The 13,412-nt window shown below is 35.4% G+C and overlaps 1 protein-coding gene and 1 pseudogene across 4 annotated transcripts; one reads left to right on the forward strand and one right to left on the reverse strand.

The window, feature by feature from the left end:
• Nucleotides 1–2,155: 2,155 nt before the first annotated feature.
• LOC140820515 (pyrophosphate--fructose 6-phosphate 1-phosphotransferase subunit alpha-like) lies at nt 2,156–8,866 on the forward strand (annotated as a pseudogene).
• Nucleotides 8,867–9,336: 470 nt separating this feature from the next.
• On the reverse strand, nt 9,337–13,162 carry LOC140820514 (protein PIN-LIKES 3-like). Of its 4 annotated transcripts, none has more exons than XM_073180801.1 (11): nt 13,045–13,162; nt 12,311–12,518; nt 12,102–12,181; nt 11,901–12,025; nt 11,338–11,459; nt 10,985–11,185; nt 10,548–10,640; nt 10,356–10,456; nt 10,218–10,270; nt 9,929–10,114; nt 9,337–9,722 (listed from the first exon to the last, which is right to left on the reverse strand). In XM_073180801.1, exons 2-11 carry the CDS (start codon nt 12,443–12,445, stop codon nt 9,595–9,597), a joined length of 1,224 nt encoding a protein of 407 aa, XP_073036902.1. In that variant the 5' UTR covers nt 12,446–12,518; nt 13,045–13,162; the 3' UTR covers nt 9,337–9,594. The 4 variants fall into 4 exon arrangements, with proteins under 4 accessions (XP_073036902.1, XP_073036898.1, XP_073036900.1 ...); XM_073180797.1 differs by having other exon boundaries at nt 12,700–13,137; XM_073180799.1 differs by having other exon boundaries at nt 12,311–12,521; nt 12,700–13,137.
• Nucleotides 13,163–13,412: the final 250 nt, after the last annotated feature.

The raw sequence follows: 13,412 nt of genomic DNA on the forward strand, positions 1-13,412 counted from the left end.
GATCGATACTATACCGATGTGGAGCTTCTTCTATTATTGGTGATCGATGCTATATCGACGTGGATAGAACTGGAGTCTATTCTATTACTGTTGGTTGATATGGAATGCCAATGTCTGGAAACCGGGATCCCTAGGCTAGGATTGAGTCTAGTCTGAGTCGTGGAGTCACGAGCATTGTCGACAGTTTGATATTGATTATGTTTCAGCTTTTGATATATAATTGCTGTTAGCTGTCCATGCTTTTATGTTTATCATATGATTGCATGTTTCATTGATTTATACTGGGATTATATTCTCACCAGAATTATCCGGATGTTGTCTTGTTTGTATGTGTACTTAACAACAAGTGGGACATGTTCAGGGTCCAGGAGATGAGGAGAGATCGTGATTAGATTGGAGGCTCCGGACTTGGATTAGAGATAGGGTTTGGACACTTGACATTAGATGTTAAACCTTACTGAGATGTATATATGTTTTATGTCACTACGTTCCGCATTATTTTTTTAAAAAAATTTAGACCCTGTTTATTATAATTGTTTTAATTAGTACCAATGATGATTAAGAACATGATTAGCGTCCGGGTCCCCACACATGTTTTAATATATGAATAACAATTTCAATGAATTACATGTTTTAACATATGGATTATAATTTCACAACTATATTTATGTTAACATATGAATCATAATTTTATTACATAATATTACATGATTTAACATATGAAACACATATTTAACTTGGGTCGACAAAGTAACATTTATGTACCAACTTGGGTCGACCCAAAGTTCCAGCCTTTTGAGTAGACCCAAAATTCTAGTCTTTTGGATCAACCCAAAATTTTATTGTTCGACCCAAAATTTTGTTGGTCGACCAAGTTGGTCCACCAAGAAGAAAAAGAAATTTCTTCTTGGTGGACAAAATGTTGGTCCACCAAGAAGAAAATTCTTCTTGGTCGATCAAGAAAAGTCTTTTTGATCGACAAAACTTAATTTTGATCGATCAATTTTTCTGGGTGATAGGATAGATGGCTCGTAAATTTTAATTGGGGAATATTTGTTTCGACCGAGAAGAAAAAGAAGAGGACAATTAATTGATTAAGTTAAAAGTTTAATTACGGCTAATATAATAATCAGGAGTTAACTCTTTGTTTCTTAAAAAAAAGAGTCTTTGTTTTTGAAATACTTTCTGTCTCACTCCTATTTTTTAAATTAGCCGATCCGAAGGGACAACACACACTCCCTAAATTCTAAAATCAATTTTCGCTCGTGGTTTGGTAACATTGTGTTTGACAACAGGATTTGGGAAGATTTCATGGGATTTGGATTTCAAAATCCTATTTTTACTGTTTGGCAAGATGTTAAAAAAAAAAAAAAGGATTCGGATTTGCTTAGGATTTCATGGGATTTCATAGGATTTCAACAAGTATTTCTAAATCCCATCAAATTTGATAAGATTTGGTGGGATTTGGATTTTAAAAACATTAAATTACTTTTTTATCCGACACATCATTCTCCACCAAAAGTAAGTTTCTAAATGATTAAACTTTTTTTCCTTTTAAATTTTTTTTATAAGTTGAAAGATTTCGTTTAAATTTTATAAGTTTCTTGTGTTATTTATTGATTAATATAATAAAAATTATAGTAATTATCGAAGCCTCTTTTTACGTCTAATAATTAATTTCATGTTAAAGTTTGAAGTTGTTTGATGATTTTTTAATTATTATTTTATGTGCACCATGATTAATAAATAATAATTAATTTTTGAATTTACATATACAAATAATAGAGAAGAAATATTAATTTCTAAACTTTTTTTAGTTACTTATGTTTATTTGATTTCTAAGGGTAGTTTAATAAAATTTTAAAATTCCAAATTTGAATCTTTTTTTTTTCGAAACAAGAAATGAATTTGTAAATACCATTTTTAAATTTTAAACCAAACACCAAATGGAATTTCAAATACTTGAATTTCCAAATCCAATTCCAAATCTAATTCCAAATCCCACGAAATTCTCTCAAATCCTGGTTACCAAACACACGGTAAATGGTACTTGGTATTATGGCCCTTCGTTTTTTTCCTTAATAGAATAAAATAAAATAAAATAAAATAAAATAATACACATGTATATATGTATATACATATAACATAGTAGTGCCAATTTTATCAGTAGGTTTGGTGAGTGTATGTTGCGACGCAAGAAAGAAAGAAAGAGAGCAAATGGATTCAGATTTCGGAATCGAGAGAGAACTCTCCGATCTGCAAAAGCTTCGATCTAAGTATCGCCCCGAGCTACCTCCCTGCCTTCAGGTCTTAATTATATCTTTAGCTGTGTGTGCGTGCTTGCGTGCTTTTTTAATGAATTAATTAATTTTTTTGGGTTGAGGTATCACCGATTCTTGCACTGCAAATGCTACATTTCAGTTTTTTTTAATAATTGGAATTTTTGCAAAAAAAGTTTGTTTTTTTTTTTGGAGGATTGATTTCGGAGTTGGCGGAGATTTTTATGCATGCGCTGGGGAATGAATCTAGTCCGAATTTTACTGTGTTTCCACGAATTGTAACGTCGAAGAGAATAGATGTATTGTTGGATCGCCTCTATTGTTTTATCTTTATTTTGTTCCTGCCTTTTGATGCCATGCTTGTCGTTGATTTTGCACAGTATCGTTCCGGGAATTAAATTTTTTTGTTTGTTTAAAAAGTACACATGTCACTAAAATGCAGATTATTTGGATCTTCGGCCTTTATGCTTGGGCCAAGATTGGGTTTTTTGTTCTGTAGAACCCAGGTGGAGAACGTTTTTCTTTCGAGTTTCTCTCTGGTCTATTTTACTCGATAATCTGGAACTTCAGGTGCAGAGATTAAATTATTGCCTTCTTAGAGCTGATTCTGTCTGGCCTGTAGTATGTTTTTGCGCCTAGGCTAAAAATTTATGTGGACGTGTTTATAACCTTCAAAACACACACATCACAAGCAAACATCCAAAGTTGTCTATCTGAAATTTATTCTTTGCTTCTGTTTAATCTGGACATATCATATGCGAACAGTGTACTATGAATCATCTATCTACATATTACGTGTTAAGCATAGATCCCCATAGAAAGTAATTTTGCTTTGTAAACCACCTGCGCCATCTAGTGGCTGTCTTAGTTTGAAGTAATTCTTCTGTATCAGTTTTATTTGCATGCAGAAAGTTCAGATATAATTTTGATCCTTACGTGTACGTTTTTAGCTGAATCCCCTTATGCAGATATCACCTGTCACTTTTCTCATCTGTAGACCCTTTCCAATTTCTTTATCTAATTTTCAGCATCTATCATCTTATTGTGACTTGGACAGGGAACTACAGTCCGTGTAGAGTTTGGTGATGCAACCACAGCTGCGGACCCCTCAGGCTCTCACACCATTAGTAGGTCATTTCCTCACACTTACGGTCAACCTATAGCTCACTTTTTGAGGGCAACTGCTAAGGTCCCTGACGCTCAAGTAATTACTGATCATCCTGCTACCAGGTATACTGCATTGGGATTGGCGGTGCTTTTGTATAATGTTATTCTTCATGTGCTTGTCATGTTTTGATTCATTCAAAGTTATCATCTGTCTGCTTCTGCTAAGAAAAAATTGTCATGAGCCCATTCTTTCGTACCTTCTCTCAGAGTTGGACTGGTTTTCTGTGGTCGTCAGTCACCCGGAGGACATAATATTATTTGGGGTCTTCTTGATGCTCTAAAAGTTCACAACCCCAAAAGTACTTTGCTTGGTTTTTTAGGTAAGGGGCTTCATTTCTTTCCTTAGACTGATGTTTCTCGCCATCTAAGATCTTTTAGGGCTGGAATTCCATACTTTTTGTGACACCACCATGTATTAATCTCTATCAGCTTAAATTTTCTTATTTTTGACGGGAAAATGATTTTTTCTGTTGTCTGATCTGCCGAATCATCGAAGTAGTTATTCTATGTTTCCTAAGTAGTTATTCTATGTTTCCTTCTTGTTTCATGATGCAATATGTTTTTTTAGCTGATTCATGTTGGAACCTTTTTTGTGTTCTACCAGGTGGTTCTGAAGGTTTGTTTGCACAGAAAACTTTAGAGGTCACCGATGATATTCTTGCAACTTATAAAAACCAGGGTATGCGAGGGTCATAAACAAAAAATATCTACTCGCATTATATTCTCCTCGGGATAAAATTACCATCATTGTTTTTTCTTTTTAACCTTTCAAAGGTGGTTATGACTTGCTGGGACGAACAAAAGATCAAATTAGAACTACTGAGCAAGTCAATGCAGCACTCAATGCATGCACGACTTTGAAGTTGGATGCTCTTGCCATCATTGGAGGTGTTCATTTGTTGTCTCTTAAGGTTCCATAATAATCCAGAATGTAGTACTATAGGTTTGTTGACACGAGCCCTTTTTTCTTTCTAAGGAGTGACATCAAACACAGATGCTGCCCAACTTGCCGAGACTTTTGCAGAAAGAAAGTGCCCCACAAAGGTATATCACTTGATAGTTTGATCAAAATAATTGCTTGGTCCAGTTTTACTATCTAATTAGTTACTTCCACTTTTCTACGGTCATAGATCTCTTCAAATGTGGTCTAGGTGCATCATGTTTCTATAAATCTTGTACTGTGTTCCTTTCACCTGCTTTCTTATTTTTCTTAACCGTTCTGATATAAGTGTGATAAAATTCTTCAGGTGGTTGGTGTTCCTGTCACATTAAATGGAGATCTTAAAAACCAATTTGTTGAGACAAATGTGGGCTTTGATACAATATGTAAGGTATTATATTTATCTTTCCCAACTTTATTGTAGCTTAACCTTAACCTGATCAATTCTCTCTGAAGGTTGATGTGTTCAGCAATGTGATGGTAATGTGAGCTTGTGGATTTTGTTATATATGATTGTTTTAACATTTTCTTATCGTTTCGAAGATGCTCAAAATACATAGATCTGAACAATTTATCCATTTAACGAGGTGTTAAGTGTTGATAGTATGCTGAAAAGTGTTTGCTCAATCTCCTTTGCACATGGCATGTGTTCCCTTTACATTATATTATTTGTCTGTGATCCTGATGGATTGTTTTATGCCTAGATAATATGGATTGTCTCTATCTTTGAAATATTTCTATTCGTTAAAGTATAGTTGATAGTATGCTGAAAAGTGTTTCTTCAATCTCCTTTGCTCATGGCATGTTATCCCTTTACATTATCTTAATTGACTGTGATCTTGCTAGATAGTTTTATACCTCTATAATATTGGTTACCTCTTTCTTTGAATTTTTTTTCTTCGAAGAGAAATTTTGAATGACCTTTTGACGTTACAGGTTAATTCACAGCTGATAAGCAATGTCTGCACTGATGCCCTCTCTGCTGAGAAGGTAAATGATTCAATTCATGTCCTGCATTCTTTTTTTGGGTTTCTATCAGGAAGGACTATGGAATATTCTTTCTTTACCTATAAAAAAAATCTTCGAATATTTCACTCGGTTTGCTTACAAGGATATTAAAAATGTTTTTATTTTACTTTTTAGCTTCTTATTTTCCTTTTTATTGTTCTCACTGTTTATTTGCAGTATTATTATTTTATTCGGCTAATGGGGCGCAAAGCATCGCATGTTGCCTTGGAATGCACTCTCCAATCCGATCCCAATATGGTTTGTATTGATTTATGTGTCATGTTGATTGAAATTTTGATAGAGCAATGAGTTTAAATTTCTTTCTGTTTACATTATAGAGCTTTGATCATTCTTTTTAGGTCATTCTTGGGGAAGAGGTGGCTGCATCAAAGCTTACACTTTTTGATATTACAAAACAAATATGTGATGCAGTTCAAGCCAGGGGCGAACAAGGTACTATACATTAGGCGCCATTAATGTTATCAGTTCACCATTGCCTGCTAACTGGTTCTTGTTTCAGATAAATACCACGGTGTTATCCTGTTGCCGGAGGGGCTAATAGAAAGCATCCCAGAGGTTTATGCTCTATTGCAGGTATGGAAAGTTATTTGACTTGTTATTATGACAAGTTTTTTTCTACTCACTCCCTGATTCCAATTACCTGCTTAAGGAAGATAATATAGATGAACTAGATGTTCGATTTTCCTCTTGATGACCCTATCATATAGAAAGTGCCTTGAAATGTTGAGAGCTTAAGTTGTGTATGGTTTGGTTTTACTTGATAAGTGTGAATATTTTCTCTTGAATCTGCATTGAAATATTTTACCTCCCAGGAAATTCATGGTTTGCTCAAGCAAGGTGTCTCTGCTGATAATATTTCTGCTCAACTGTCACCATGGGCTTCTGCCTTGTTTGAATTCTTGCCACCTTTTATAAGGAAACAGGTACTTCTTCATGCAATTTTTTTGATTGATTTTTTCATCTTATTAATTTCTTCATTATCTTACTTGTATTGAAGTTTATATCATGTTAGCTTCTTCTTCATCCTGAATCAGATGACTCTGCTCAACTATCTCAGGTGAATTGAATCTGCTCATTTTATATCTCCCAAAGTGGTATCTTAATTTTGTTTTGGTTAATATTGTTCTCCTACGTTGATAGATCGAGACAGAAAAGCTGCTGGCTCATCTGGTTGAAGAAGAAATGAACAAGCGATCGGTAAATTGTCTCAGCATTTTTTTTATGATTTATTTCCTAATATTTGCTGAATCAATTCTCAGAGCCTTGGGCATCTGTCTCTACATATTTTTATTATTTCTTCATGCTATTATAATTTCATCACCGAATTAAACATTCCTCAAACACATGAATGTAGAATTTGTTTATGTTAATGAACAAACCCTGTGATGTTGGTTGGCTGTTGTCTTTTTCTTTCACATTTAGTACATTTGTATACAGCTTAATTTTCTTGTTTAGAATGTTTACTCCTGCTTTTCAACTATACTGAACTGTCTCAGGGATCTTATGTTATTCTTATATGAATAGGATTTGGCTGAATGAATTGTTGATGCCATTCCACACTATCTGGCTAAAAATCTTTCTTATAGTCTCTTGTAGATGTGTGGAAATTAAATGGGATTTCCATCTCACTTCACTTATATCTTGTTGCTCAAAAACCATTGTTTACCATATGAAAGCTTTCTGATGCTTAAATTTTAATTAATCCTTTTCGGCCTTAGAAAGTAATAGAATTATTTATTATTTCACTTATTTGTAGATAAAATGGGTTTGTTTTGTTCCAAAATATCATGCCTAGTAGACTAGCAGTTAATTTTTATATGCTTTTTGTGTCTGTACAGAAAGAAGGAACTTACAGGGGAAAGAAGTTCAATGGTATATGCCATTTCTTCGGTTATCAAGCTCGAGGTTCATTACCATCAAAATTTGATTGTGACTATGCCTATGTAAGTTTTACGTAAAATACATTTGACTATTTCCTTATGTTTTGTAATGGTGGATGTAAAGCGAAGTCATGCAAATGGTAGTGGTGTTAGTCGCAAAAGCAGGGCAATTCTTGGATTATGTCACCTTCCTGTCTGATATGATGATTGCTTGTGTATTTACCTACTTTTGAATCTTGAAATTTGTCAAGTAGTGCAGAATTTTGGTTTAATTCTAGAGAAACAGGATTCCTTTTTTGTTGGTTTCACCTCTCATTCTCTTCCAATTATTCAACGAAAAAGTTGAGAAAGTGAAATTAACAATAATTTTATTACAGGTGCTTGGTCATATTTGCTATCAATACTCGCATCTGGATTGAATGGTTATATGGCCACTGTAACAAATTTGAAAAATCCTGTAAACAAGTGGCGGTGCGGTGCTGCTCCTATAACCGTAGGTTTCCCATTTCTTCATTGAGCTATACACACATAACTGCGTGAATGATTATCCAACAATAAATTAAGTTCCACCTGGTTTTTTACTTCCATCTCCAGGCTATGATGACTGTTAAGCGTTATGGCCGTGGCCATGGGGCTTCAACCCTTGGAAAACCAGCTCTACATCCTGCAACTGTTGATTTGAAGGGAAAGGCCTATGAGTATGTCATACCTCGGTGGCCCTTTGCTTCATGCTTGATTAACCCATAACTCAAAAATGATTTCTTTGAAATATCTATTTTGTCTTCATTATTCAGTTTCAAACAACTTTTGTTCGTTGTACTCTATGGCAGGTAACTTACTGGTGCTTTGCTGTTTATCATTGTTTGTTGTGCTTGCCAGGTTGTTTAGACAAAACTCAACCAAGTTTTTAATGGATGATGTATATAGAAACCCAGGACCCCTTCAATTTGACGGCCCTGGGGCTGACGCAAAGGCCGTAAGCCTTTGTGTTGAAGATCAGGATTACATGGGTCGCATCAAGAAATTGCAGGAATACCTCGACAAGGTACTGCGTTTCCCCAGCATAGTCATCGGGTTCAAATTGAATCCTTTTAATTCATCATCGATTCTTGAACTTAATTTGATTCCCCCTCTCATGCTACTTTTCCAGGTGCGTTCGATTGTGAAACCAGGATGTTCTCAAGATGTTCTTAAAGCTGCTTTGAGTGCAATGGCTTCTGTGACTGACATTCTTTCTGTGATGTCCTCTCCTTCAAGTGGGACTACTCCCTTCTAAAGATTTTTACTGTTGAGATATTTCTCCTGCTGCCGAAACACCACCTCTCCTTCATTCCCCTTCTCGTTTTCTTTTTCATCTCAGTGAAAATTTTATGCAGGTATAGACGTATTAGACGAGGGTAACAAACACAGTTTTGATTTTATGTTTCAGTTTCTTCTACTGCTGTATGTAAGATTGAAAAATAAAGTGAGGAATTGCTTTGCGGCTAATGGGAAAGTTAGTCCCCTTTTAACATGTCAAGAACTAGTTTTTCTATTCGTTTGAAGATATCTTAAGAACTTGTTCTGCTTCAGGCTAGTTCTCAATTGTGCTGTACATTTACACCGAAATCCTTCTTTTCTGTCCCTACTTCACTTCTGCTCCGGATTTCTAAAATAATATTTTAAATTGAACTTTTGATACATAAAATTTTAAATTTGATTTTTTTGGTTTTTAACAATTTAATCTGAAAATTAAATTATCCGAAAGTTTTTGTTAAAAAAAAAAAACTAGAAAGCTTTAATAATGCTGTAGTTCTTATTGATTTTGAGATTTGTAGTCTCATTATCTCAAAGTAATGGTCTGTGTAAATTGTAAGCACGGTAGTGGGGGCGATGCGTATCTCCTCCAGCCTTTCACAAAAATAAGCAGAAATGTTTTGAGGAATTATTTCTAATATTTCAGTGGAAACCAACTCGAGTTATAGCTTTGGTGCATTTAGTACTAAATCTGAACATGCATTGGTCTCAACACACGACATGAAAATTTACTAATTTCTGCAAGATATTTGTACCGCTGCCATATTAGAATTCCTGCTAAAATTCTACATCAAAATGCCAACGCACTAATCAATACTCGAGCTCCTACAAAAAATGCTTATTATTTCATTATCATAGGTTGTTGGCTGACAAAATCACCCAAATGCTTCTTCATTTGGTTGTCGCTTGTGCCATTCTGGCCATTTACTATTCCATCATGCGCCAACTACCGATGGTCCAGTGACAGAACATTGCATGTAAACCCAAACAGACGAGGCACAACTTATTGAAGCAGAAGCCACAAGAAGAACGTCGACCAAAATGTTAACGCAACCGAAGCCAGCAGATAACACCACAACATAATGACCGAGCATTCTGTCTCTCCAGCCCCAAATAACTGGGTTATGGTACCTGAGGCCGTGTAAATAGATAATCAAGTAACTCTTTTAACTATTCGAGTCAATTGTTTTTGTAAATTTAAGATAGATAATGAGGTTTTCAATATTGTCTATTGTGTAATGTATTGTTTGTGTGTTCCCGTGGGCATAGGGAAGCTGTAACTTTAGTTATACACCACAACGAAATGGGGAAAGGGAATGCTTCAAGATTTGATGTACCTATGTTCATTGCAGGAGGGAGTGCAAACTGCAGCAAGAGAGCGAACTGATACAATAGATCGTCATGCACTAAATCAAACCGAACTGCCCCTTTGACAACACCAATGCCTATCAGAGGCATTGCAACATATCGAACGACAATAATGCCGAAAATAACTGATTTCTCAATTCCTGACCCTTTTATGCCTGACAGAAGAACCATAAGTAAGCCTTCAGCAAAGAAAACTTCCGGACAGGATCAAGAAATGATCGACTAGATTCAATGATCATTCGCATACATGTGACGTACCCTTTAAAAGGTTTCCTCCCATGATCAGTGTAACAGCTGGAATGGCTCCATCCCTGCATTTTAGGACCAAAGAGTATATGTATTCAGCTTCATAAGCTTATGGAAGGTCATCATGTATATAGCACACAGCTTCTATACCCCAGCAAAAGAGCAGTATCTTGGAATACACGGAGAGAAGCCGTATCACCAATCAGCAAGTGTCTGATTTGTGGTACAAGTCCAACAATAAATCCAACAATCTGCACAAAATTAGCTGACAAATGTTATCACACAATTAAGTTGCATACAAACGAGTTCCATAATGCATATCAAGGAAAGAAAGAAACATACTGCACCAATTGTTGATGGAGCGAGCAACCTTTTGAGTTTCATCTTTTTAAAGAGCTTTTCTAAGTGATGCTTTATTTTATCTGAAACACCTACCTGCAATTGCGTCAGATATCAAAAGCTTAATAGTTTAAGTCTTTTGTAACTTTTCTTTCCAAACAGGGAATGCCAGTTGTTTAGGACTATTTGCTTCTCTTGCAAATACAAAACGATCGCAAGCAGCTGCCTGCCTAGGCTGCATGTCTAGCCCTAATGGTACAATTTGGAATTACATTCGTCGGTCGGTCATTCTTGTTTAATGTTGCATGTACAGTAACACTGAATGAACATGGTTGATACTAACACTGAACATAAAATTTCAACATTTTCCATGATTTTAACGGCATTAATATATGTTCCCTATGAAGTTATGAAGCTTCAAAGAAAAAGTGAACAATTACCAGAGGCGTATTATTATCAAATCGATCTCGTGGAAGAGTCAATCCAGTTTCATCTGACGAAAGTAAAGGTTCGGTCCAAGTCTTTCCGGATGGCGACGAGCTTGATTTTGGAGAGTTACTTATTTCAACTTCCATCAAGCTCTTACTTGATGATACTCGAACGATGTTGTACACATAAGACCACAGATAAATTGCTCCAATCTAAACCGGAAGAAGAGTAAGAAGAAACATAATTCAATTTCAAAACTAACTTCACAGAATATATGACATTTAAGAATCATTGTTAACCTATGGTCAAATTCGATTGATTAGTCATGTTTCCTAACAAGCTAGCATTGTTAGCTTAAACTTACAGCCATCGAAAGAGAAGCATAAGCCATTCCATATGTATGGCAAACATCAGGATTTCCAAATGGGCTTCCCTGCTCTTTACAAACTGCTGGAACTATGATGAGAAACAGGTTCCCCAGGTTCCCTGTTCACACGAATATAGTGAACACGTTAGGTTCCAGATAAATTGTTCGATATAACAGAATGCGAGCCTTAATTGGTTTCTTCTTCTTTTCGCCCTTGTCAGATAACCTCTAGAGCCGATATTTTAAGTCACATGAAAACTATAATCCATTTGATACACATTTTTAAAAGATGCTTCCTGACTGAATGAACAATGTAGCTGGATCCTTTTTGTTATATAGTAACCATTAATGTGTGTATCATTGAACGGACAACGGAGGAAGCATCTTTGGCTGGAAAAAAGAAAACTAATAACTTCATAATGTTACTACAACTGGTGCATATTTATACTGTGGCTTAGCCAGGGAATCAACTTAGGGGGATCATACACAAAGGTAAACTTGACTACAGAAAAGTTTACGCGGGCTGGGGCGACTGTTTATTTAAAGGTTATTATAAGTACCTGCAGCACAACAACCTATAACAAGTCCTCGGAGATGCATAGGAGCTCTTGTAACTTGAATGACCACCCATCCGAGGACCGAACCCACGATGAATGTGAGAAGGATATTAAAAGGCATGAACCACCTGCAAAATCAGCTAGACTTGTACTTGAAATCGATACAGCATGAAAGTAAAAGGATAGAGCAAGATTGCAGCTTACATCTTAACCATGCTTTCATATGTTATCGATTTGGCTAAGTTGCTGCAGACGAGTGCCGGATTGAATACATAGAACACAACCTGTCCACAAAAGACACTGAAATTATTTCGAAGAATCCTGTGCATAATGTTTCATGAACGTAAGTAGCATAATAGGGAGCCAAATGAAGTCCGAGTTCAAAACATTCAAGACGAGGATCAAATGCCTACATTATTCATATGCTTCCTTGCATCATCTCCAAGAATGTTGATACTGTCTGAAGCAAGATATGATCCCAGTCCAGTCACCAAAAGCACTTTCAGAACAGGAATCGACGAGGCAATGAAGAGATCCAAAAGGCCCATTTTGGAAACTGCACAATCTCGGATCCTCCAAGAATGGATGTTTTGTTAATCAAATACAAGAATCAAATGTGACCTGCTGTTCCCATGCCAGCAACTTAGTACATGAATGGATGATTCTCGAATTACAATCAAGAACATTTAATGAGAATTAAACAGCAGTATTCTAAACTTATGTAAATACATATATACACACACACACATACAAGAATGGATGTTTCCATTCAACAACACAGATTTTATCCTTAGAAATTCACATTTTCCATTAATAATTGAACAACAGGGGGACACCAAAAGGCCGGAACTTTTAGACTTTTTGCAGATTCCCGTGCATCACGTTCTACTCTAATTTCCTCGAATTCCTTCTCTTTTTCTTTATTTTTATTATCCCCTTTTTTCTTATTATCCCGCGATGGAAATCAAACAACACGCAGGAAATATACTTTCTGAATCAAGAAAGGTGTTGCAATAACCAAAAAGGAAAAAAAAACAAGAGAAAAATCTGCAGAAATAATGGATCGACCCTTCCATAATCAACACATTTTCACGCGGAATAAAATAATTATTATGCATTACATACATGTATAGATTCAATCAATTACCAGCCAAGAATTTATCAAAGATGAAGCAGCTCAATTTGCCAGCAAGCTTCTGTTAAATCTAACGGATGCTTGCACTATCATCATAAACTGTCAAAAAGAAAATTTTTGTACAGTTAGCAAGTGACGGAGGACAATCTGCATGGTATGGGTTACTGTTTATATAGATTCATATAATTGCATTAATTTCTGAAAAATTCTCGAGAGTCCGGAGAAAAAAAATAAGAACGAAGGAATATTTTTTTTTATATTATTTTTGACCAGGAAAGAAAACAAAAATTTGATAATATGATATGTAAATATTATTATATCGATCCATACAAAACATGCATGCATCAGATGGACTGTAGCGTGCACACAATAAGCAGTTA

Source organism: Primulina eburnea, unplaced genomic scaffold (genome assembly GCF_022965805.1).
Source record: "Primulina eburnea isolate SZY01 unplaced genomic scaffold, ASM2296580v1 ctg1096_ERROPOS100000, whole genome shotgun sequence".
Taxonomy (NCBI): domain Eukaryota; kingdom Viridiplantae; phylum Streptophyta; class Magnoliopsida; order Lamiales; family Gesneriaceae; genus Primulina; species Primulina eburnea.